This window comes from Lepus europaeus, chromosome 17 (assembly GCF_033115175.1).
Source record: "Lepus europaeus isolate LE1 chromosome 17, mLepTim1.pri, whole genome shotgun sequence".
Classification (NCBI taxonomy): domain Eukaryota; kingdom Metazoa; phylum Chordata; class Mammalia; order Lagomorpha; family Leporidae; genus Lepus; species Lepus europaeus.
Window position 1 is genome coordinate 41,077,228 of NC_084843.1, and position 24,117 is coordinate 41,101,344.

General features: G+C 38.0%; 1 protein-coding gene across 1 annotated transcript in view; it reads left to right on the forward strand.

Moving 5' to 3' along the window:
• Window positions 1-24,117, forward strand: part of ATAD1 (ATPase family AAA domain containing 1) — a 41,695-nt gene that overhangs the window by 6,477 nt on the left and 11,101 nt on the right. The window contains exons 3-8 of the mRNA XM_062214641.1: window positions 4,370-4,468; window positions 6,078-6,198; window positions 11,579-11,779; window positions 12,853-12,959; window positions 19,226-19,315; window positions 22,522-22,572. Coding sequence (XP_062070625.1) covers window positions 4,370-4,468; window positions 6,078-6,198; window positions 11,579-11,779; window positions 12,853-12,959; window positions 19,226-19,315; window positions 22,522-22,572 — 669 coding nt within the window. The remainder of the gene's footprint in view (window positions 1-4,369; window positions 4,469-6,077; window positions 6,199-11,578; window positions 11,780-12,852; window positions 12,960-19,225; window positions 19,316-22,521; window positions 22,573-24,117) is intronic.

Below are 24,117 nucleotides of genomic sequence, written 5' to 3' on the forward strand. Positions count from 1 at the left end.
AGGTGCTTCTCCTGGTCTCCCAAGCTGGTGCAGGGCCCAAGCACTTGGGCCATCCTCCACTGCCTTCCCAGGCCATAGCAGAGAGCTGGCCTGGAAGAGGGGCAACCGGGATAGAATCTGGCGCCCCAACCGGGACAAGAACCCTGTGTGCCGGCGCTGCAAGGCGAAGGATTAGCCTGTTAAGTCACGGCGCCGGCCTAAAAGAAATAATATTAATACCCACTTTGTTGGTTTACTGTGGAATTAAGAATATATAAAGTGTTTATATATCAATGTTTCCTATTTTATAATATTAAACAATTTGTCTTAGGATATATAAAAAATGCATATGAAACAGTAAGAAAAAACTTGAAAAATGGTCAGACATCTTAAAAAAGAGAATCTATAGTGTTCAAAAAACATAAGATGCATAACCTTATTAGTTAAGAACCTGATTCACAGAGATTATATCTTAGCAATAGAACAATACATTTTTAGAGAAGTGATCAGATTAAAGAAAAGTACCTTGAATCTAGAAGTAACAAATCCTTGGAAGGCAGAGGTATGGAAACAAATATCAATAAAGACTAGTGGGGAAAGTTGATTATGTGGATTCTTATGGTGAATATCTCCAAGGGTCTAAACTTCTCTTCTGTGATTAGCTTTTGACTTTCTTTGTAGAGAAGGAAGAAGGGGCACAGTAGTAAATTTATGTCCTGCTTTAGGCAAATATGGGGAGGGAAGAGAGCTTTTCTTACATCCATTTCTTCTGGATTGCCTTCAACTCAAAATAATCTTTTTTTCAAAGATTTATTTACTTGAAAGAGTTACACAGAAAGAGATGGAGAGGCAGAGAGAGAAAGAGAAGTCTTCCACCCACTGTTTTACTCCCCAGTTGGCTGCAACGGCCAGAACTGTGCCTGTCTAAAGCCAGAAGCCAGGAATTTCTCCCGGGTTTCTCATGCAGGTGCAGGGGCCCAAGGACTCGTGCCATCCTCTGCTGCTTTCCCAGGCCACAGCAGAGAGCTGGATCAAAAGTAGAGGTGCTGGGACTCGAACCAGCGCCCATGTGGGATGCCAGCACTGCAGGTGGAAGCTTTACGTGCTACACCACAGCGCCAGCCCCTCAAAATAATTTTTATGCCAAAGTGGTATATCTTAGGGTGGCATATTCTTGTTTCCTACATATGCTGGAGCAAAAAACTCAGCAAAAAAAGTCACTGAAAGAGATCTGCTCAACAGACACATGAGTAACTCAGAAATACAGTGTTGGGTGAGAAGACAGAGTACATACATTGTGATTTCTGTGTAAAGTTTTAAAAACATGCAAGATTAAGCTTCAGAGAATCAAACATGATTAAATTATATATAAAAAAGAAAGCAAGAAATGATTTAAATTTAGGATTCTCTTGAGGGACAAGAGAAGTTGATGTTTATTGGGGGACTCATAGAAAGAATTGAAAGATGAGTGATGTTCTTTTTCTCAAATCTGGATGATTATTGGTTATGCTGTGATTCTTCATAGGGATAAAGAATTTAAATATTCTAAAGATATGTTTTTATCTATCCAGTTTTTAACAAGAGAACTCTAAAAATCAAATAATGACCTGAGGAGTAAGAATAAAGCCTGATAGTGTAAGGTACTGGTAATAGTCTTTTCTACATAAACATACCCTAAGTACATAAAACAATAGTGCTTTCTGTGGAAGATATTCTCAACTGAAATGCCTATGTTCTGGTGAAAAATAACAAACTGTGAAAGTTCATGAGGAGTATAATTTTTTAAAACCCCAGAGATTATTTGACTATACGCCACATCTTTTTGTTTGCATAGTCGCTTGGGTAAGTCACTGTAACCAAAAGAGAAGATTGCAAAAGACGGTTGTAAATATTCTGTTATGGAAATGTCAAGGAGAAAAGGTCATAAAGAGTATCATCTAGGAAGTCAAGTATTACCAGATGAGGGATTATTTAGGTGGTGAATAGAAGAGAATTGCACTGAGGGCAATGATCAGGTGTGAATGTGGAGGAGGAAGGTATGGCTTTTGTGGACACAGAGAGAACACAGAATCTAAAAACTTAGGTATAGAACATTTCCAGGTTATTTAATCTGTGCACCACATTTCATTTTAAAAGCAATACAGTTTTCAGATGAGAGGTAAAAGATGAGATAGTTGCATTCAAAGCAGGAACTGTAACCTAGAAATACTTTATGTTAGATTAAATAGGGTATTTATAAATAATTTGTAGCCTGAAGCCAAGAAAGTTTACAGCTTGTGAAAGGTGGAATATTTAATTGGTAGTGATAGGAGATATACTGACATGGATTTTGTTATACTGACATGAATTTTGTAGGCACAGGCACATGCTGCTGTTAGGTTATATTTAGATGTAGTAGAGTTTTGATAGCTATGTGGTGAAAGAATGGGTTGGGTTAATTGGAATGTGTACATTATTTAAGAACTTTAAAGTGTGTGGTGAATAAGTTTTAATGTTCTGAGCATCTATAAATATATTTTATATATTAATAGGACTATAAATTTCCTGTGATTGTGGTTTAGTAGTCAAAGTCCAGGAAAGATTCAGTACTAAGAATTCTTTAGACACAGGAAGGTCACATACTGTGTCCTTAGTTATTTAACTTAATGTCTTCCTATTTTTAGTCCTGTCATTACATCATAACTCTTCAAAACTTGTTTTCTGTTACTTTGAGAAAAAAATAGCTGAAATATTTTGTGAAGGATATATACTGAAACCTTTAAAATCCAGAAATTTCAACTGCCAGGGTTTTTTTTTTTTTTTTTTTTTTTTTTTTTTTTTTTTTTTTTTGACAGGTAGAGTGGACAGTGAGAGAGAAAGAGACAGAAAGGTCTTCCTTTGCCGTTGGTTCACCCTCCAATGGCTGCCGCGGCCAGCGCGCTACGGCCAATGCACCGCACTGATCCGAAGGCAGGAGCCAGGTGCTTCTCCTGGTCTCCCATGGGGTGCAGGGCCCAAGCACTTGGGCCATCCTCCACTGCACTCCTGGGCCAAAGCAGAGAGCTGGCCTGAAAGAAGGGCAACCGGGACAGAATCTGGCGCCCCATCCGGGACTGGAACCTGGTGTGCTGGCGCCACTAGGCGGAGGATTAGCCTGTTGAGCCACGGCACCGGCCAACTGCCAGGTATTTTTAAGAGCAGCCATCACAGCATGCAAATTTGGAAGAAGGAGCCTTTGTTAACACCAGAAAACCACTGAGCTCTGCATTGCTGGTTATCTGGCTGTCAGAATCAGGGTTTATTGGAGCTGAATCTTTTGTAAAATCAGTAAAATTGATATGAAATTCATAAGGAACAAGCAATTAAAGGTGTTGAGGAAAGAAAAGCAGTAAGAAGAAAACAAGAGGAGGAAGAAGAACTCAGTGCATTGTTGGGTTACTTACATAAACACAGTACAAAAGCGCCATAGGACAAAGCCATTTTAAGCAGTGGTTTTCAGGATACATGTGATAAAATCAGAAAAGAGATACAAGTACAGTAATCCTGAAAGAAGATTGCTATCTCTGGGTGTCTAGAAAAAGGTATCTTCTAGCGTTTAAATACAAGTGATAATAAATTAAATTTATTTTTCTGCGATAGAGGGAAATTTGTACCTATTTTATAGGATTACTAAGAAGATTCATTGAATTAATCCATTTATTGTTTTGACATGTTTGGCACATTCAGTATACTTATCTTTATTGAAAGCTTTGTTTCATTGCTAGAATTCATAGATTTAATGTTACTTTTGGCCTGCTTTGAGAATATCTACATGCATATTTCTAATTTAGAATTACTTTTATTAATTCTGGTTTACTAGCCCTAGGAATTGATATCAGCTAAAAAGAACAAAATCTCAAGACAATTTGAAATTAGATATGGTTGGGCACCAGTTGCAGCTATCTAGATAATTTGAAGGAAGTTGAGTATCTGTTTCAGATGCTCTCTTAATTTAATGAAAGAAACTCTAATTGCACATTCCTTGGTATCCTTAACTCCTTGGTCTTCTTGAGATTCACCTATCCCTGTCATGATAATCCTGCTAGGAAAGAGAAACCAAACTATACCTTACGGTCTCATCAAAGCTTGGGAAGCTATATTTGGAAGTACATGATCTCTTCAATCATGTATCCTGTTTTCTCATTTCTTAAGAACTGATTAAATTGCTTTGATTTCTGTGGAGTGAAACTTCAAATTTTTTTCCTTCACCTAAGGCCTCACAGTAGGGAATACTAGGATTAGGGGGCATAGAATATCCTGGAAAAATTCTTGTATGTGTGTCCTTTGCTATTTAGAGTTTACATGTGTCTGTTTTGAAGTGCCAGTATCTAAATATCAAACCAAAGGAGGTTGCTTGTTCTTTTCTTTCTAGGCAGAAAAATTGATGAAGCAAATTGGTGTGAAAAATGTGAAGCTTTCAGAATACGAAATGAGTATTGCTGCTCATCTAGTAGACCCTCTTAACATGCATGTATGTATCTTTGATGTTAAAATTTATTTTGTCTGGTGTTTCATGTCAATAGTCTTGAAGATCATGACCAGATTCAGTGACTGTCTAGGAGAAATTGTAGGACTTAGCATATAGTCCTACTCAGGGATATGGTTTGTTATACCAGACAAATACAGGGCAGAATCAGTGGAGAAAACAGGGCATGAGGTACAGACTGGAGGAAGCCAGGTCCAAAATTCTAAGACTTCTCTCCAAGTGGAATAATACAGAGCGTGCTTTATTATTACATCAGCAAGTTGTGTGACAGCACATGCAAAATTATCTGCCCTGGAAACACACATACATCTACCAAACAGATACTTATCAAAACCCTTATCATTTTCATCAACAGTTAGGCACAGTGAGCTGTTCTTGTTGGGAAGTGGTGGGGCCCTCCCAAAATCTAAGTTCCCAGATGATTTTCTGTTTGAGTCGTGGTTTCTTTATGTATAACCTGAGGACAATATAACAATACCTGTTAATAAGGATTTTTTTTGAGCATCAGATAATGTATAAACTCAGAGTTCTGAAATGAATTTTAAAATCACTGCTATAAATATACTAGAATGTATTTATTGACTATATTATTATATTCATATAAATAGTACAGAGTATAATATTCTCATCTCCAAATCTAGCAAATAAAATCTACAGAATTTTTTAATAAATGTATATAGAGAGACATGTACAAACTCTACAATAAGGCCTCTATTTGAATTTGATTTATGAATTTACAAATCTGAGTAACTGTACTAAAATAGACAATATGTTGTTGCAGCCACAATAAGTGTATGATTTCTTTTTCAGATTTGGCTGCTGGTTTCTACTTTGCTTTCTTTACTGTCCTTTTCTTTTTGTTTCTTTTTTAGTTGTAAAGAAAGTAAATATGGCATAAACTAGTTTCTGGCTGATCCTTGCCTCCCACCCCTTTATTATGCTAGATTAAAGCTAGGTTGATTGCTTTTTTTTTTTTTTGTCTCTTAAAGTTGAATCAGAAGGTTTTTCTTCTCTATTTTTTTTTCTTTTTAAGATTTATTTATTTACTTGAAAGCCAGAGCTGCACACAGAGAGAGGAGAGAGGGGAAGAGGTCTTCTATCCGATGGCCCACTCCCCAGTTGGCTGCAGCAGCCGGAGCTGCGCCGATCCAGAGCCAGGAGCTTCTTTCGGGTCTCCCACATGAGTGCAGGGGCCCAAGGACTTGGACCATCTTCCACTGCCATTCCAGGCCATAGCAGAGAGCTGGATCAGAATGGAGCAGCCGGATCTCGAACTGGCTCCCTTATGGGATGCCAGCACTTCAGGCCAGGGTGTTTACCCGCTGCACCACAGTGCCGGCCCCTGTGTCTGATTTAGTGCCTTTTTTTTTTTTAATAGTAGGAAGTTGATTGTTAAATTCTTTTTTTCCAATGTCATAGCAATTAATTTCATTATTGCTGTGGAAGGTTTTTACTCATATTAATATATAACTTTTAGTCTTTTTATTATTTGTGTGCAATCATCAGATTAAGGTTTGCCATTTGTGGAGGAACTTTTTTACTGTTGTGAATGTGTATTATTTGTAAAATTCATATTGACCATAACTTTTCCCAGGTTACTTGGAGTGATATAGCAGGTTTAGATGATGTCATTACGGATCTGAAAGACACAGTTATCTTACCTATCAAAAAGAAGCATTTGTTTGAGAATTCTAGACTTCTGCAACCTCCAAAGGGTATGGTAAAAATTTATATTTGCCTAAATATAAACATTTTGCCTAAATGAAACATTTTGCCATTATAGAACTGGTTTTTTTGAAATCTGATTTTGAAAGAATATTGAGGTCCTTGAACTCTGTTGTTTTTTATGAAGACTTGTTTATTTATTTATTTGAAAGTGATAGAGGGATAGGGAGACACAGAGAGAAAGAGGTGATCCATCCCCTGGCTTACTACCTGAAAGTCAGCAATAGCTGGGGCTGTGGCAGGTCCAAGCTAGGAGCCAGGAACTCCATCTGGCTCTCCTACATAGTTGACAGGAGCTGTGTCAACTATGTGTGGGCCAATGTCTGTTGCTTTCCAGACACATTAGTGGGAAGTTGGATGGGAAATGCAGAGTAGCTGCGTTTGAACCAGGCATCTCCTGTATGGAGTGCAGGTGTCCCAAGCTGTGTCTGAACCTTATGTGCCAAAATGCCCACCACGAAATAATAGTTTTAAAATAATTACTAGTTCTTCAGCTTCTGAAATTTAGATAAATTCCTTTCTCTGTGGTTGCCTGTCAAAGTAGTTCCCTTATTTCAAAGTAATTTTTATTACTTCCAAATAAATTAAAATTTGGAAAGTTAAGATTTAAGAAAGTTCAATGTCACAATATGGGTTTTTCTTTTTGTTTTCAAGTTAAGACATCCTTTTTGTTATTTCATAATTCTAGTACTTCATTTTCCTCCTAATGTTCTTCATTATTTTTAGAGTACAGTGATTCTTTATAGGAAATAATTAACTAAAAATGAAATACAATTCTTTGAGGGGAAACTTCCTAAGTTATACTTAGTAATCACTTTGAAAATGTAGAACTGAACTAGGGATGCTTATAATTGCATCCTAAAATGTAATCCTTTTATTCTTTTTCATGCAATTATTAATCATACTTAAGTCTTCTTAAATACAGTTCAAATAGGGCTTGCATGAAAACTTACAGGTTGGTCACAGATAAGATGGTATATTTGTTGCTAATGAGGATTGTCTCAAATTTGGATCTATTCTTTGTAAGTACTTTCCGTCTTCAAGCTAAATTTTTTCTTGTATGTATCTTGTAGTTATCAGCTAAAACCATCCATCTTAAAAAGGATTTGAATTTTTTTAAAAAATGTTTATTTATTTATTTTAGAGGCAGAGGCAGAGAGAGAGAGACAGAGAGAGAAATATCTTCCATTTTCTGGTTCACTCCCCAAATGGCTGCAATGACCAGAGCTGAGCCAATCCGAAGTTAGGAACCTGGAGCTTCTTCCAGGTCTACCGCATGGGTGCAGGGGCCAAGCATTTGGGCCATCTTCCACTGCTTTCCCAGGTGTATTAGCAGAGAACTGGATCAGAAGTGGAGCAGCCAGGACTCAACCCGGTGCTGCAGGCAGTGGCTTTACTTGCTATGCCGCAGTGCTGGCCCCTGAATTTTTTTTTTAATTGTTATTTAAAATGTAGATTTATGGGGAGGGGAGGATCAGGGTGAGGGTTGGGCTGGGAAGAAGGGAAGGAGAAAAGAAAGAGAGACAAAAAGACAGAGATTGAGATCAATCTGTCTTGCTTTCCCTGGTTCACTCTCCAGATGGCCACAACATCCAGGATTGGCCTAGCTGGAGCCAGGAGCTTCATCCAGACCTCCCACGTATACGGCAGGGGCCCAAACACTTGGACCATCTTTGGCTGCTTTTCTCAGGCCATTAGCAGGGAGCTGGATTGGAAGTAGAGCAGCAGGGACACAAACTGGTACCATTTAGTATGCCAGCATTGAAGGTAGCGGCTGTACCCGCTACTCCACAATGATGACCTTAGATGTTTGAATTTTTAATCCTTTATAAAACATAGTGTTTATTTGTAGAAATGGATTATAAAGGTATCTGATTAAGCTCAAGAAACTAATTCCTGGGATGCAAAACTAGTAAAGCCTATGCCTCACATTGATTTGCAGAATCACCCTTCATATTTATTAATACTGTGGAGATCACTGAAGCAAAAGATATAAAAGATGCCACTTTAAATACTATTGCTAGATTCCCTGATAATGTGTCAGATGAGACGGCATAAATCTTAATCAGTTAATCTTAACATACATGTAAAAATGGGGCTAAAACAGTTTAATGAATAATTATAAATAACAATCATATAGGCCGGCACCACGGCTCAATAGGTTAATCCTTCACCTGCAGCACAGGCACACCGGGTTCTAGTCCCGGTCGGGGCACCGGATTCTGTCCCGGTTGCCCCTCTTCCAGGCCAGCTCTCTGCTGTGGCCAGGGAGTGCAGTGGAGGATGGCCCAAGTACTTGGGCCCTGCACCCCATGGGAGACCAGGAGAAGCACCTGGCTCCTGCCATCGGATCAGCGCGGTGCGCTGGCCGCAGCACGCTAGCCGCGGCAACCGTTGGAGGGTAAACCAACGGCAAAGGAAGACCTTTTTCTCTCTCTCTCTCATTGTCCACTCTGCCTGTCTTTAAAAAAAAAAAAAAAAAAAAAAAGATTTATTTATTTGAAAGATGGAGTTAAGAGAGGCAGAGAGAGAGAGAGAGAGAGAAAGAAAGTCTTCCACTGGGGCTGACACCATGGTGCAGTCAGTTAATCCTCCATCTGTGGTGCCGGCATCCCATATGGGTGCGGGTTCTAGTCCCTGCTGCTCCTCTTCCAGTCCAGCTCTCTGCTATGGCCTAGGAAAGCAGTGGAGGATGGCCCAAGTGCTTGGGCCCCTGCACCTGTGTAGGAGACCCGGAAGAGGGACCTGGCTCCTGGCTTCGGATCGGCACAGCTCTGGCCGTTGCGGAGTGAACCAACGGAAGGAAGACCTTTCTCTCTGTCTCTCCCTCTCACTGTCTGTAACTCTGCCTCTCAAATAAATAAATGAAATCTTAAAAAAAAAAACAAAAAAAAGTCTTCCATCCACTGGTTCACTTCCCAAATGGTGACAACAGCCAGGGCTGCACTGATCCAGAGCCAGGAGCCAGGAGCTTCTTCCAGATCTCCCATGCGAATGCAGGTGCCCAAAGATTTGGGCCATTTTCTGCTGCTTTCCCAGGCCACAGCAGAGAGCTGGATCGGTAGTGAGAGCAGCCGGGACTCGAACTGGCGCCCATATGGAATGCTAGCACTGCAAGCGGCGGCTTTACCTGCTACGCCACAGTGCTGGCACCTGGATTTCTATTCTTTATTTTTTCATGTGGCCATCCCAAAGGAATGTGTCAGTAAGATGTTTAAATTGTAATCATCTTAAATTCATTTTAAGCTCCTAAATTAACTTAATTAAAAATTGTGAAACTAAGGTAAGTGCTTGGCCTAGCGGTTAAGCTGCCTGTCTGGATGTTTGTATTCTATATCAGAGTATCTGGATTTGATTCCCTACTCTGGTTCCTGCATCTAACTTTCTACTAGTACAGACCCGGGGAGACATCGGTGATGGCTCAATTACTTGGCTTCCTGCCACCCAGATGGGAGACATGGTTGAGTTCTAAGCTCCTGGCTTCCATACTGGTACAGCCTCAGCCATTTGGGAAGTGAACCCAACAAATGGGAGTGGTCTCTCTCTCTCCTTGTCTCTGTCTCTCTGCCTCTCAAATAAATAAAAAATTTTAAAGGTTGCTTGAAAATATTAACATGTTCCGTCAGAGCTTATGGATTTACATTTTAAAATCTGCTTTAGAAAAGTTTAAAGTAATTAAATTTGAGTTATTTGGTATTATGGCTTGAATCTTTTTTTGCTTTTTTTTTTTTAAAGATTTATTTATTTATTTGAAAGGGAGAGTTACAGAGAGACAAAGGCAGAAAGAGAGAGGTCTTCTATCCACTGGTTCACTCCCCCAAATGGCCGCAGCAGTTGGAGCTGGACTGATCCAAAGCCAGGAGCTTCTTCTGGGTCTCCCACTTAAGTGCAGGGTCCCAAGGGCTTGGGCCATCTTCTACTGCTTTCCCAGGCCTTAGCAGAGAGCTGGATTGAAGTGGAGCAGCCGGGACAGGAACTGGTACCCATATGGGATGTTGGCACTGCAGGCAGCGACTTTACCTGCTACACCCACAGCACCGGCCCCTGGCTTGAATCTTAAAGAACTGTTTATATCAACAGAAAAATCTTTGTATGCTTGAAGAAGTTTGAGCATTAATTTGAAGTGCCCAATATGAAAAAATTTATTAGGTTGTTGGAAACAACCAACTCTTAGATCCTTTGTATGTTAAAGTTATTACTGTAAGTTATATTTAGCAAAAAATTGCTGTCAAAGGAAAAAGTAGATTAAAATTACAGTTTAGGGGCAGACATTTGCACAGCACTTAAGACATTGGTGGGGATTCTCATATCAGAGTGCCTGTGTTTGAGTCCATCTTCCTGCTGATGCACATCCTGGGAGTCAGCAGGTGATGGCTCAAGTGGTTGGATCCCTGCTACCCATATGGGAGACCTGGACTGAACTCCTGGCTCTACGCTTTAGCTTAGCCCAGCCCACAGGCATTTGGAAAGGGAGCTGATGGGGACTTTGTCTCTCTCAGTAAAAATAAATAATATTTTAAAACTGCAGTTTTATTCTTTGGAAATTAAAAGTGATCATTTATTTTCCTTTTAGGAAAAATCATTATCTGGAAAAAGGCACATATCCTTTTGGCTAATGTCTCTGAGCAGTAGCAAAGTGATATTTGCAACCATCTGTTTTGATGTTGTCTCATCTCTTATTTATTAGCTTATAAAGGTAGAGAGCATTAGATGATTTTGTTTGTCCACCATTGATATATGGGGTGAATTTAGATTTCAAGGTGTCATTAGTATTCCTTTTATGAAAGGAGGAGGCACATGGATGCTGAAATCCCCAAATACATGTCCTTAGTAACATTGAACTTAGAACATAGAACCTAGGCCGGCACCGCGGCTCACTAGGCTAATCCTCCGCCTTGCGGTGCCGGCACACCGGGTTCTAGTCCCGGTCGGGGCACTGATCCTGTCCCGGTTGCCCCTCTTCCAGGCCAGCTCTCTGCTGTGGCCAGGGAGTGCAGTGGAGGATGGCCCAAGTCCTTGGGCTCTGCACCCCATGGGAGACCAGGAGAAGCACCTGGCTCCTGCCATCGGATCAGCGCGGTGTGCCGGCCGCAGCGCGCCTACCGCGGCGGCCATTGGAGGGTGAACCAACGGCAAAAAGGAAGACCTTTCTCTCTCTCTCTCTCTCTCTCTCACACTGTCCACTCTGCCTGTCAAAAAAAAAAAAAAAGAACATAGAACCTTTCTTTTTATTGCTTTCTCTTCTATGTAAAATTACAGTTGAATAACAAAATTAACAAAAGCATAATTGAATATTGGGAAAAAATATGCGGGCAGAATCAACATTATATTGATTATCATATAAATTAACGAAATACTATTAATTTCTAGGTGTGCTTCTCTATGGGCCTCCAGGCTGTGGTAAAACATTGATTGCTAAGGCAACAGCCAAAGAAGCAGGCTGCCGATTTATTAACCTTCAGCCTTCAACACTGACTGATAAGTGGTATGGAGAATCTCAGAAGTTGGCTGCTGCTGTTTTTTCTCTTGCCATAAAGCTACAGCCATCCATCATCTTTATAGATGAAATAGGTATGTTTTCTATGTGAGTATTTGAAAGAGCCTTTTTAAAAGTGGTATTTAGATAACCAGATCTAATTTTTAACATTTATTAAATCCTATTAATAAAATAAAAGACATAACCAGCATCCTAATATGCTTATTTGCTACCTGGATTTCTTCTATGGCATGGTATTCAGATATTTTACCCATTTTAAAATTGGGTTGTTTTCTTGTTGCTGAATTCTTTTTTTAAGGATTCATTTATTTATTTGAAAGGCAGAGTTACAGAGAGGCTGAAACAGAGAGAAAGAAAGAGAGAAGTCTTCCATCCATTGCTTCACTTCCCAAATGGCCACCATGTCCAGTGCTGGGCTGATCCAAAGCCAGAAGCCAAGAGCTTCTTCTAGGTCTCTCACAGGTGCAGGGCCGCAAGGCCATCTGCTGCTGCTTTCCCAGACCATAGCAGAAAGCTGGATCAGAAGTGGAACAGCCAGTTCTCAAACCAGTGCCTATATGGGATGCCAGCACCACAGGTGGCAGCTTTACCCACTATGCCACAGCACTGGCCCCACAAAGCTTTTTACTATGTATATCATACATGAATATATACATGTATGCTAGTATATTTGTTTTTTAATGTTTCTGTCCTAGATTTTCCCAGTTAATTGTGTATTAGACAGTTTCTCATGTTGTGTTTGTTTATTACCTGGTAAGTATGTGAGGAAAAAGCATGTGACACCATTATTATCAACACATAGTGTTCAGAGGACCTGTAAAGGGAGATGCAACGCGCATGTAAGCTTTCCTTTAAGACTCTAATTGACCATTTTTTAGCCTCTCAGCATCAGATCATTTACTTCTCTTATATATACTGGCATGAATGCATTTTTAGGGAAAAATGAAGATTGTGAACTGTGTTTTAATTTGCCCAATAACTTACAAATATTGTTTTGAGATAGCAGAATAATGTCTGAAAAGGCATAATTAATCCCCTTTTCTTGTAATCTCTTGTGAAGTAGTTAGTTTTTAATGAAATAATTTGAAATTATATGAAGTAAATAATTCGTTATTTATTTCTAAAGTTAATGACTTCCGTTTTCTAGACTCCTTTCTAAGAAACCGTTCAAGTTCTGACCATGAAGCTACAGCCATGATGAAAGCTCAGTTTATGAGTCTGTGGGATGGATTGGATACTGATCACAGCTGCCAGGTACTTTTATAGGAAATTTGGTGGGCTACTTGTTAAACTTTTGTATAAAAGTGGGTTTTTTTGCATAGCTTTTATGCTTACCATTAAGTGATGAGGGCCCTGAAAGACAGGATATGTATTAATTTCATCCATTTTGAAGACTTCATGTTTAACAAAATACTAATAGATGGATTTCCTCAGTGACTGAAACAGATGCAATAGAAAATATAAAAACAGCTAGAGTAAAACCTCTCCTTGGAATTCTCAGAAACACTGTACCAAGGAAGAGGAAATGGTTTTAAGAGTTATTCACTTGCAAGTCAGAGTTATACAGAGAGAGAAGGAGAGGCAGAGAGAGAGAGGTCTTCCATCCGCTGGTTTACTCCCCAGTTGGCCACAATGGCTGGAGCTCCGTTAATCCGAAGCCAGGAGACAGGAGCCTCCTCTAGGTCTCCCATGCAGGTGCAGGAGCCCAAGGACTTGGGCCGTCTTTCACTGCTCTCCCAGGCCACAGCAGAGAGCAGGATTGGAAGTGAGAGCAGCCAGGACTTGAACTGGCGCCCATATGGAATGCTAGCACTGCAGGAGGCGGCTTTACCTGCTTTGCCACAGCCGGTCCCCTACACACTTTGTTACATCATGTTGTATGTGCTTTCCCTTAAGACACCCCCCCCCCACCTTTTTTTTTTTTTTTTTAAAACACAAGATGGTCTTCTATCCTGGACTTTATCTCTTTTTCCCTCCAAGGCTGTGAAAACCACATCTCAGTTCTCTTGATAGGCCCCCAAAGAGAAAGCCAGCTTCATTTGTCAATTTTCCTGTTTTGGTTCTCACTTTCACTTAGTTCTTAACCTCTAAATAGTCTATTTTCTTGCCAGCTCAATGGAAATTTTGTTTTAAAAGTTTTTATTTTAATAAAAATTTTTAACAGCTATACATGTGTGTGGGATACAGTGTGACATTTCAATACATGTGTACAATGCGTATTCATCAAGTCAAGGCAATCTGTTTTCTTCTTTTTGACATTATTTTATGATTACAGCCTTGGAGCTCCTTTCTAATGTTTATTCATAAAGTATCTTCTGATGGGTAATTGTGATTTATAGTCACTCCACAATGCTGTGTACCAGCACTGGGAACTTACTCCTCCTCTCTAACTCTGAGTTAGTTGTACCCATTATCCAACTTACCTCTATTCCCTTCTATCCCTCCCAGTCTCTGATAATTGTTCAGATTTTTTTAGCTTCCACATATGAAGGCATATTTGTTTTTGTGTCTGACATATTTCAGTTATCATGATGTTCTCCATTTCCATCCGTTTTGCTGCAAATGACAGGATTTCATTCTTTTGTTATGGTCAAATAATATTGCATTGTATATATATCACATTAAAAAATTTTTAAAATTCATTTAGTATGTTTATTTTTTCTACCATGTTACTGGAAGGAAATCCTACAACCGTTTTTCCTTTTTTTTCCTCATAAATCACCTTTTTATATCTCACTGAGAAGTTTGCAGTTTTTTGTCTTAACTTTAGTAGCTATTTTCTTTTTTATGTTTTTGCCTTTTTATAAGCATACTATATTTAGAATCACATCTTTCATCACTTCTTAAAATTTTATGTTTATTTCTTCAATTATTGGTTCTTCTTTGTTCCCCATGTTTTATTTCTTTGAATGTCAGTTGTACATATTTAAGATTTTATTTGTATTTCATGCCTTTTAGCTTCTCTTTCAAATTTTCTGTTTCTTTGTGCTGTGTTCTGGGTAAATTCTTTACCACTTCCAGTTTGAGAATTCTTCATTCCGTTTAAGCCCTTCTGCTGTTGAATCTTTTCATTGACTTATTATTTCAAATATTATATTTTTCAGTGTTAGAATTTCTTTTAGATTGTTTTTCAAGTTGCCTAGGTCTATTTTGACAGGCTCTTGCCATGAAGTTTCAGAGTGTATGTGCACGTGTGTGTGTCTGTCTCTATCTAAGACCTAAAGCCAGGTTCTATTGAATGGATTTTCTAACATTTCACCTCTTTTCTTAGGCTATAGTAATTCACAATTCTTGGCATTCAGTAGAGTAGGCTCTGATCTGTAAGGTGTCAAGGACACACCCTGCTTTCTGGGATCAGTAGGTACCTACATGGTATGTGGTCCACCCTTGCTTACCCCTCATGCATAGGCTTTATTGCTGGCCTCAGCTAATTCCTTTATTTTTTTGTGGACTTACAGATTACTCTGAGTTTTTTAAATATATTTTTTAGTTTTATATGTTTTTTGGCCAGAGAATTTAAGGATTTCTTAGGTTGGTAAATCAGGAGCCTGGAGGGCTGACACCATGGCTCACTTGGATAATCCTCCGCCTGCAGCACCGGCATCCCATATGGGTGCCAGGTTCTAGTCCCGGTTGCTCCTCTTCCGGTTTGGCTCTCTGCTATGGCCCGGGAAGGCAGTGGAGGATGGCCCAGGTGCTTGGGCCCCTGCACCCGCCTGGGAGACCAGGAGGAAGCACCTGGCTCCTGGTTTCGGATCGGCGCAGCATGCTGGCCTTAGCAGCCATTTTGGGGGGTAAACCAATGGAAGGAAGACCTTTCTCTCTCTCTCTCTCTCTCTCTCTCTCTCTCTCTCTCTCTCACTAACTCTGCCTGTCAAATAAAAAAAAAAAAAAAAATCAGGAGCCTGAACCATAACATTGTCAAGAAGAAAATGAAGATGTATGTCTTTGCTCTGTGATACCTTTATGAAAGTATAGTTTTAGGGGCCATTGCTGTGGAGTAGAGGGTAAAGCCACCGCCTGTAGTCCTGGCATCCCATATGGGTGCCAGTTCGAGCCCTGGCTGCTCCACTTCCAATCCAGCTCTCTGTTATGGCCTGGGAAAGCAGTACAAGATGGCCCAAGTCCTTGAGCTCCTGCACCTATGTGGGAGACCTGGAAGAAGCTCCTAGCTCCTGGCTTTGGATCAGTGCAGCTCTGGCCATTACAGCCATCTGGGGAGTGAACCAGCAGATGGAAGACCTTTCTCTCTCTCTGCCTCTCCTTTGTGTAACTCTGACTTTCAAGTAAATAAATAAATCTTTAAAAAAAAAAGTATAGTTTTATTATGAAGGAAATAGCCCTTAGCTTTGTTGAATGGTTAGAGAAGAAAGTAAAACATAAATTTGGGTGACATTAACAGAAATTTTTTCTATTAATAGGTTCTGATAAATTTATGGGATTTGTCAGTAGAAGTCGTTTACAGGTTGCCAAAAACTAATTATCATTGTAAGCAATGTTATTTCAAGCAGTTAAGACATTGATAGTTAGCTCATGTAAAAGCAGATATTTAATACTACATTATAGCTTATCACAGTGCAGTTTTAAACCATTTAAAAGGGCCGGCATTGTGGCGCAACAGGTTAAAACACCACCTGTGACGCCAGTATCCCGTACAAGCACTGTGCCCTAGTTCAAGTCCCAGCTGCTCCGCCTCCTATCCAGCTCTCTGCTAAAAAGTGCTTGGGCCCCTGCCACCTGCATGGGAGACCTGAATGGAGTTTTCGGCTTGTCCTAGCCTCGGCCATTGCACCCATTTGGGGAATGAATCAGCAAATGGAAGATGTCTGCCTGGCTCCCCCCATCCCTCTCTGTAAGTGCCTTTCAAATGAATAAGTAAATCTTTGAAAAAATAAAGTAAAAATGTTTAAAGCTATTGGATGATGTATGCCCCAGAGCCACTTCATCCTTAGCTCCACAGCTCTGGGTGATTCTGACAGGGTACACCTTAGTACTGGACTTTTAGATCCATAGTTCTTTGTTACACTAATAGCAATTTTTTTTTTTTTTTACTTATTTGTGTGTTGAAGAGGTTAAAATTGATATAAATAATTTTCAGAATAGGTTTAGACATTTCCTTTAATATGAATCAGTTAACTTTTCTCTAAAATTGTCTTTTTTATGACTATAGATGGAATCTAGTACCTAGCCAATTTTCTTGTAAGGTTATAGGAAACAAAATTAGTGAATGACCCAATGAAAGCTTCCACCATTACTGAAAACCTTAGTAACTGATGACCTAGTCTTCCTCTTGAGAGATAAGATACTTAAGATGCAATGTTGTTTTTAGGGTGTTCATTGGCAGAGTTAGAATTTTGATGCATTAGTTTAAATGATTATTTTGAATATAAAATTATTTCAAAATCTTCATGTTAAGATTTTTGAGAGTTTTAACAATAATGACTAAAAGGTATGTTGGTTTTGTTACTTCAGTATTAGAACATTAATGTTGCTTTACACTTTTAATTTTAGCTCATTTGTACAATATAGAATTAAGATATGTGTAAAACTTCTGGTTTACCCCTTAAAAGTATTCTTTAAAATTTACTTCTTTGAGACTACAGGTATTTTCAATTATTCTTGCTTTTTCATCCTGAATATGTTATTGTCTTTTATGTATTCATTAGACAGTTTTGTGTTAGATTTATTTGGATTCCTTGATTCTGTATTCTAGCATTTCATCTTCTGTACTGGGTTTTTTATTTTGTCTTGTTTTAGGTTACTTGTTTACCTACAGTGTTTCTGAAAAATGTATCCCATTTTTCAGTTTTTTTTAAAAACACTGTCTCAACCGTAGTACCCAGTGCCTTTTGTAATTCTCTATAACTGAATGTGACAGTCTTCAGCAAACTTCACTTTGAGTCTCTCTTGACACTTACTATACTCTATACACAATATCCTTACATTCATCCTTGTTATGTAATTAGTCCATTTGATCCCTTTTAAGACTTGTTTTACATTAGTAAAAAAATTTTTTCTTATTAAACTTACCGAGTGGTAGAAAGTCAACAAAATATTAGTATTTTGATTCTAGGACTTAATCTAAATAAAAATGGTAAAATGTTGTGAAACTAGCATTTCTCAAATTTATATTCTTTCCCTCTAGCTGACAAACTCTTATGATTAATTAAAAGTAATTTGGCTCTGAGGCTCTTGAATGTCATTACATATAAAGAGAGTAGAAGTAGAATATAAGATTTGGTGGATATTTTAACATGTTCTAGAGTTAACTTTCAGGCTACTTCAGAAATCTAAAATCTCTTAGGCAGAAATAAAATAATGTTAGAGAACTGTCTTTGCATATAATACCAATGAATTTCATTTTGGATAGCACATGTGTGCTATTAAATTATACTGAAGTATCAGCAGTACTGATAATATTGATACCCTTCAGAAATGAACTTTTGTTTATCTTTTTCTAAATGTGTTGGTTTTTTTTTTTTAAGATTTATTTATTATGTTATTTTGAAAATCAGAGTGAGAGAGAGATCTTCCATCTGCTGATTCACTCTCCAGATATCCACAATGGCCAGCACTGGGCTGGCTGAAACCACTAGCCAGTAGCTTCATCTAGGTCTCCCATGTGGGCGGCAGGGCCCAAGAACTTGGATCATCTTCTGCTGCTTTCCCCTGGCACGTTAGCAGGGAACTGTATTGGAAGTGGAGCAGCTGGGACTTGAACCTGTACCCATATGGGATGCTGGCACTGTAGACCACTGTTTAACCTACTGCACCATAGCATCTGCCCCTGTTTGTATTGATTTTTGAAGTTGATTTTTTTTTTCATTTTTATGTTCTTTCTAAATAAGTGACATAGAACCAGAAGTTGACAGTGCCACTGTTTTTTTTTTTCTTTTTAAGTCTATTCAGGTTTTTGATGTTTGCTTTTATTGTATTGCTTTTGTTTAAAGTTGAATTGCTTGAGGTTTTATTTAGCATTCAGCAGATACCACTAGCAGTGCTATTAGTACCATGAGATGGTAGGATGAAATCTAAAGACAGAGTACTTATCTGTATTGCCAGAATCCTTGGACTTAAAGGGAAATGATTCTTTTCACAATAATACTGCTACAGAACTTGAAGAATTCCTCCCCGCATGTATTCCCACAAACTACACTCAAGTGATAACCCAATGCTTTTCCGGCACTTAACATATATTCATTGAGCAACCATCTTTTACAAAATAATAGTAGTTTTTAAAATTCTTATAATTGTTCAGTAAAGGTACTTATAACAGTGGTACATATTTTAGTTTGTAGAAGTTCAGTGAAATGTATTAGTCTTTCTAGTGCTTATTTGATCTATTTAGAATTAAGTTCAATTTTAATCTATAAATGTTTGATAGTGTATTAAAGTCAGATTTCTTAAAAATGATTTAATTTTAAAAGCTATTTAATTTTTTATCTTCTAAGCTTTAGTAATAATGACTTCAAGGACTACTGTTGGTAGATTTAACACTTTACATTTCTTTATATACTTAGGTCATAGTGATGGGAGCTACTAATCGCCCTCAGGATCTTGACTCGGCTATCATGAGAAGAATGCCTACAAGATTTCATATCAACCAGCCTGTAGGTGGTCTTGATTGATAATAATGAATGGTTACAAATTCATCTTTTTAATAGGTCTTCACTATTTTAAAGAAGGGAATGTTGAGTTTTATAAGATTTATAACAGACAGGAAGAATGGGGCAGGAAACTCCACAATTACTTCTTTGTCCTTCACATTGTCTTCCTTGCATTTTTTTCTTTTTTCTTTTCTAAAAGCAGTGTTATTTGTTCCTTTTACCAATTTTACAATTATTTTAGGTTTACCCGGCCTAGGATTGCGATTTACTTTCACAATTCATCTATGGAGGAAGATAACATAAGAAAATCTAAATTATAGTTTGGGAGTAGCACTGAATAAAGAGAGGGAGATGGAGGTATTTGCCAAATGTAATCAGTACTCCCAGTTGCCAACGTAAATGATTCTAGTAGCTAGGATATTCTGTAACTTAAGAATATAAATGTGTAAATATGTAACCAGTGCTCCCTTTTTTCTAGCATTTTGTTAATTAAGAAGTATCCTCAAGTAGATGTTATAACTTATTGATCTATAATTTTTGCACACAATCCTGAAATCTTGAATTCTGTGGGCCTTTTAAGGATTAAAAAGCAGGTTTTTATACTAAAGCATATGTTCTGTACAATCAGCGTGTTATATTTCTAGTCAGTGAGAGAAACATAGTTTCAGATTTTGAAATAAAAGTACCATTTATAATCTTATAAATAAAAGCTCCATTTATAATCTTCTGCTAAAAACCATTTGTCCAACTTATATTCTGTAACTTAACAGATCAGGTTGAGGCAATAAACATGGTTTCCTAAAGATTCATTATGGCTTCTATAAAATTACTCCCATGATATGTTGGTTACAACTACAATCTCTGATTTCTCTGAGGATATGCATATGCTTAACTGCTCTTAAAAATTGTACCTCATGAATCAATGAAGAATAATTTTAACTTAATGTAGAAGACTATAGAACTTATTTAATATGATTAATACTTAATGAGCATTAATATGTGTCACACACCTGCTAGTGAACAGAACAAGGTCCCTGTCTTCAAAGGATTCTGATGCAGGGAAGGCAGACAATATAAATACATAACGTAAAGTGCATTTACGGAGATTTGTTTAAGGAACTGAGAGTCTCAGATGATGATGAAAATTAGTGACTCTGGGGAGAGTTAGTGGAGTTTATGGAATCCAGGTGGGCCTTGAAAGATGGTAGGAATTTGACAGGCAAATGAAACAAAGAAAAGCTTTCCTGTCAGAATGAACAGCACCAAGGAGTGGAAGCACAGCTTAGTGGTGCATTTTATGGCCGGTGCAGATAGAGCACCAAGGAGACTGGAAACATGGACTACTGCTGGTTCAGGTGAATTTTGTGTGCTTTACATCAAACATTTTCCTTTTTTTCTAATAGGAATTATAGTACAATAAACAGCTGAAGTTTTTGATCTATTATAGACTAACATCGATAAGGAAAGTAGCTAAGTTTAATATATTGTATAAGTTATCACAGTGGATTGTAACAGGTTTCATCACATTTGTTATACATTAGTTTACTATTAACATAGAAAGTAGAATTTTGTAAACCCCATTCATTCTCTTTTTAGTGAACATACATTTATTATATGCTAATTTTTTCTTATATAATATAAATCATATACTACATATGAATAGTATAAATTGTTCTATATAGAAGTCATATATAGTATAAATCATACCTGCTATATGATTTATATATAATATACTATAGTATATGATTAATGTTAGCTACCCTTTTTTTCAGTCTTATTTACTTTATTATTTGAGTTTCAGAGACAGAGAGAGAGAGATTGATCTTCCATCTGCTGGTTTACTCTCCAAATAGTTACAACAGCCAGGGCTGGGCCAGACTGAAGCCAAGAGCCAAGAGTGTCATCCAAGTCTCCCACATGGGTACAGGGCCCCAAGCATTTGGACCATTTTCCACTGCTTTCCTAGTGAGTTGGAACAGTTGAGACTTGAAACAACACTCATTTGGGATGCTGGCACCACAGGCAGCAGCTTAACCCATTATGCCACAGTGCTACCCTGATTAATGTTAGCTTCTTGATTCTGTACAAGTTAAATGCTTGTAAACAAAAGTGGTTACTGGTGGTCATATAACAAACCAAATTAACTTTCTTGCTGGACACACTTGAATTACACAAACAGCAGGGATTTTGTCTTGTGTTTTCATGCAGTTTGATTTGATACTTATTGTAGCCAGCTCTATTCTGTCAGTGGTGATGGGAATAAGGATGAATTCAGGGGCTGGTACTGTGGCATAGTGGGTTAAGCCACCACCTGCAGTGCCTACCAATATTGCCATATGGGCACTGGTTCGAGTCCTGGCTGCTCCGGTTCCAATCTAGCTTTCTGCTAATGTGTCTGGGAAAGCAGTGGAGGATGGTCCAAGTGCTTGAGTCCCTGCACCCATGTGGGAGACTGGGAGGAAGCTCCTGGCTCCTGGCTTAAGCCTGGCCCAGCCCTGGCCATTGGGGCAATTTGGAGAGTGAGTCAGCAAATGGAAGATTTTCTCTCTTTTTCTCTATTTCTCCCTTTCTGTAATTCTGAGATAAATAAATCCTAAAAGGAGGAAATTAGTCACAATAATTTTAAAAGTGTCTATATTTACCATATGTAAGAAAGTCCTTAGAATTAAGTGCAGTTCCTGTTACCGGGTAATAAAATGAGTCATCATGGGAGTGAAAAGCTGATAGTCATGTCAACAAATATATTCCTGCCACTATATAAAATTTCACTAGTATTTAATGAACAATTCACTGACAATAAGTGAATTTTGGAAAAGGAGGTACGGAAGGTATATTATTACCATCTCTTCTAGTTAAAAAATCTGATGGCAGTGATGACTTTTCGTAAATTTTCTAAATGAATATTGAAGAGCTATAAAGGAAAGACCTTCTAGTCATAGGTCTTATAGTCATATATCATGCACTTGATAATCATCATTAAGGACATGTTATTTCCCAGACATGGTGCCAGGTACTGGGGATAGAGAATCAGAAATCTAGGTCAGGAAGACAACTGAGCTGAGTCTCAAATCTAGACCTCACTTTGACCCTAATCAGAGTTACTGTTGTTTCCTATAGGTATTCTCAGCAAATAAATAATAGCAAAATGATTTGATCCACCCTCCCCCTTTTTTAAAAAAAATGCTAATTGGATATTATCCTCTTTTTAGGCTCTAAAACAAAGAGAAGCAATTCTGAAGCTTATCTTGAAAAATGAAAATGTAAGTAGAAAATTTTAATTTTCTCCATACTATAAATGTATTTGTGTCCATAAAGTCACTTTAAAGAGAAATGAAGAAATGTAGCTTTGAACTTGACCTAAATTACTGTAAAACTTTTGGCTGTTCACATTAACAACTGTGATATATTTGAACTAATTCAGCATAATTCTCCTGGGTTTTTAAAGATTCACATGTTTCTGTGTCTATAGACTAAAATACTCAAATATTTATTTTTCACACTGTTCTCTGGCTATAGAAAATACATATATTTTTGTGAAGAGGCTTTTTCCCCCTTGTTTTGTTATTTAAATAAATTTCAAATGGTACATAGTACACAGAGAAAAGTCTCCCTTCCTCCCCTGTTTTTCTTCTGTATTCTTTCAGGTTGGCATTATGCCTATATAAACAACTTAGAATATGCTGTTATTCTTTTTTACATAAACTATATTCCCTGTGCATTCTTTTTGTCACTTACTTTTGAGATTTTTTTTCTCATATTGGCATATAGTTTCTATATACTCCTCCCCCCTCAAATCGCATAAAATTCCATTGTACAAATACACCGTAATTTGTTTAATCAATGCCATATTGAGGGACATTTGGGTTAATTCTGGCCTTTCATTGCTATAAAAATGCAGCATTGAATAACTTTTAGTGCATTATGTCATTTCATTTTTTAAAGATTTATTTTATTTATTTGAAAGAGTTAGAAAGAGAGGTAGATACAGATAGAGATAGAGGTCTTCCATCTGCTGGTTCACTCTCCAAATAGCTGCAATGGCTGGAGCTGAGCCAATCCGAAGCCAGGAAACAGGAGCTTCCTTCTTCTGGGTCTCCCACGTGGGTGCAGGGGCCCAAGGACTTGAGCCATCCTGCTGCTTTCTCAGGTGCATTAGGGAGCTGGATCGGAAGTGGAGCAGCTGGGACTCCAGCTGGCGCCCATATGGGATGCTGGTCCTGCGGGCTGGGGCTTTAATCTGCTGCACCACAGCATTGGCCCTCCATCTTGTATAGGAATATTAGTATGGTGAATTTTTCAGAAGAAGAATTATTTCTATAATTTTGGTAGCTATTGCCAAATTGCTCATGCCAATTTATCCTTAGGCCTGTAATATTAGAGTATTACTTCTTTAATGGTAGTACTTCTTTACTTACAGCCTTACCAGAAAAGTGTTATGGAACTTTGTACCAACATGATAGAAAATGGTTATCTCATAAGTTTTTATTTTCATTCTGTAGGGATGAAATAAGTATTAGTATATATGTTTAAGAGCTACTTTAATTGTTTTTTTCTATGAAATATGTGTTTATATTCTTTGTCTATTTTTCTACTGTAGTTTTTTTTATAGATTTATAATTCCATATATTAGGAAGATTTGCCATTTATCAGTGTGATTTGTAAATATTTTTTCTTTGTCTTCTTTTATTGGGATATTTTCCTTTTTTCATGGCTGCTGGATTTTTTTATTATGAATTAATATATTTATTTATTGGCAAGACTGGAGAGACAGAGACAGATAGGCACAGAGAGAGAGAGAGAGAGAG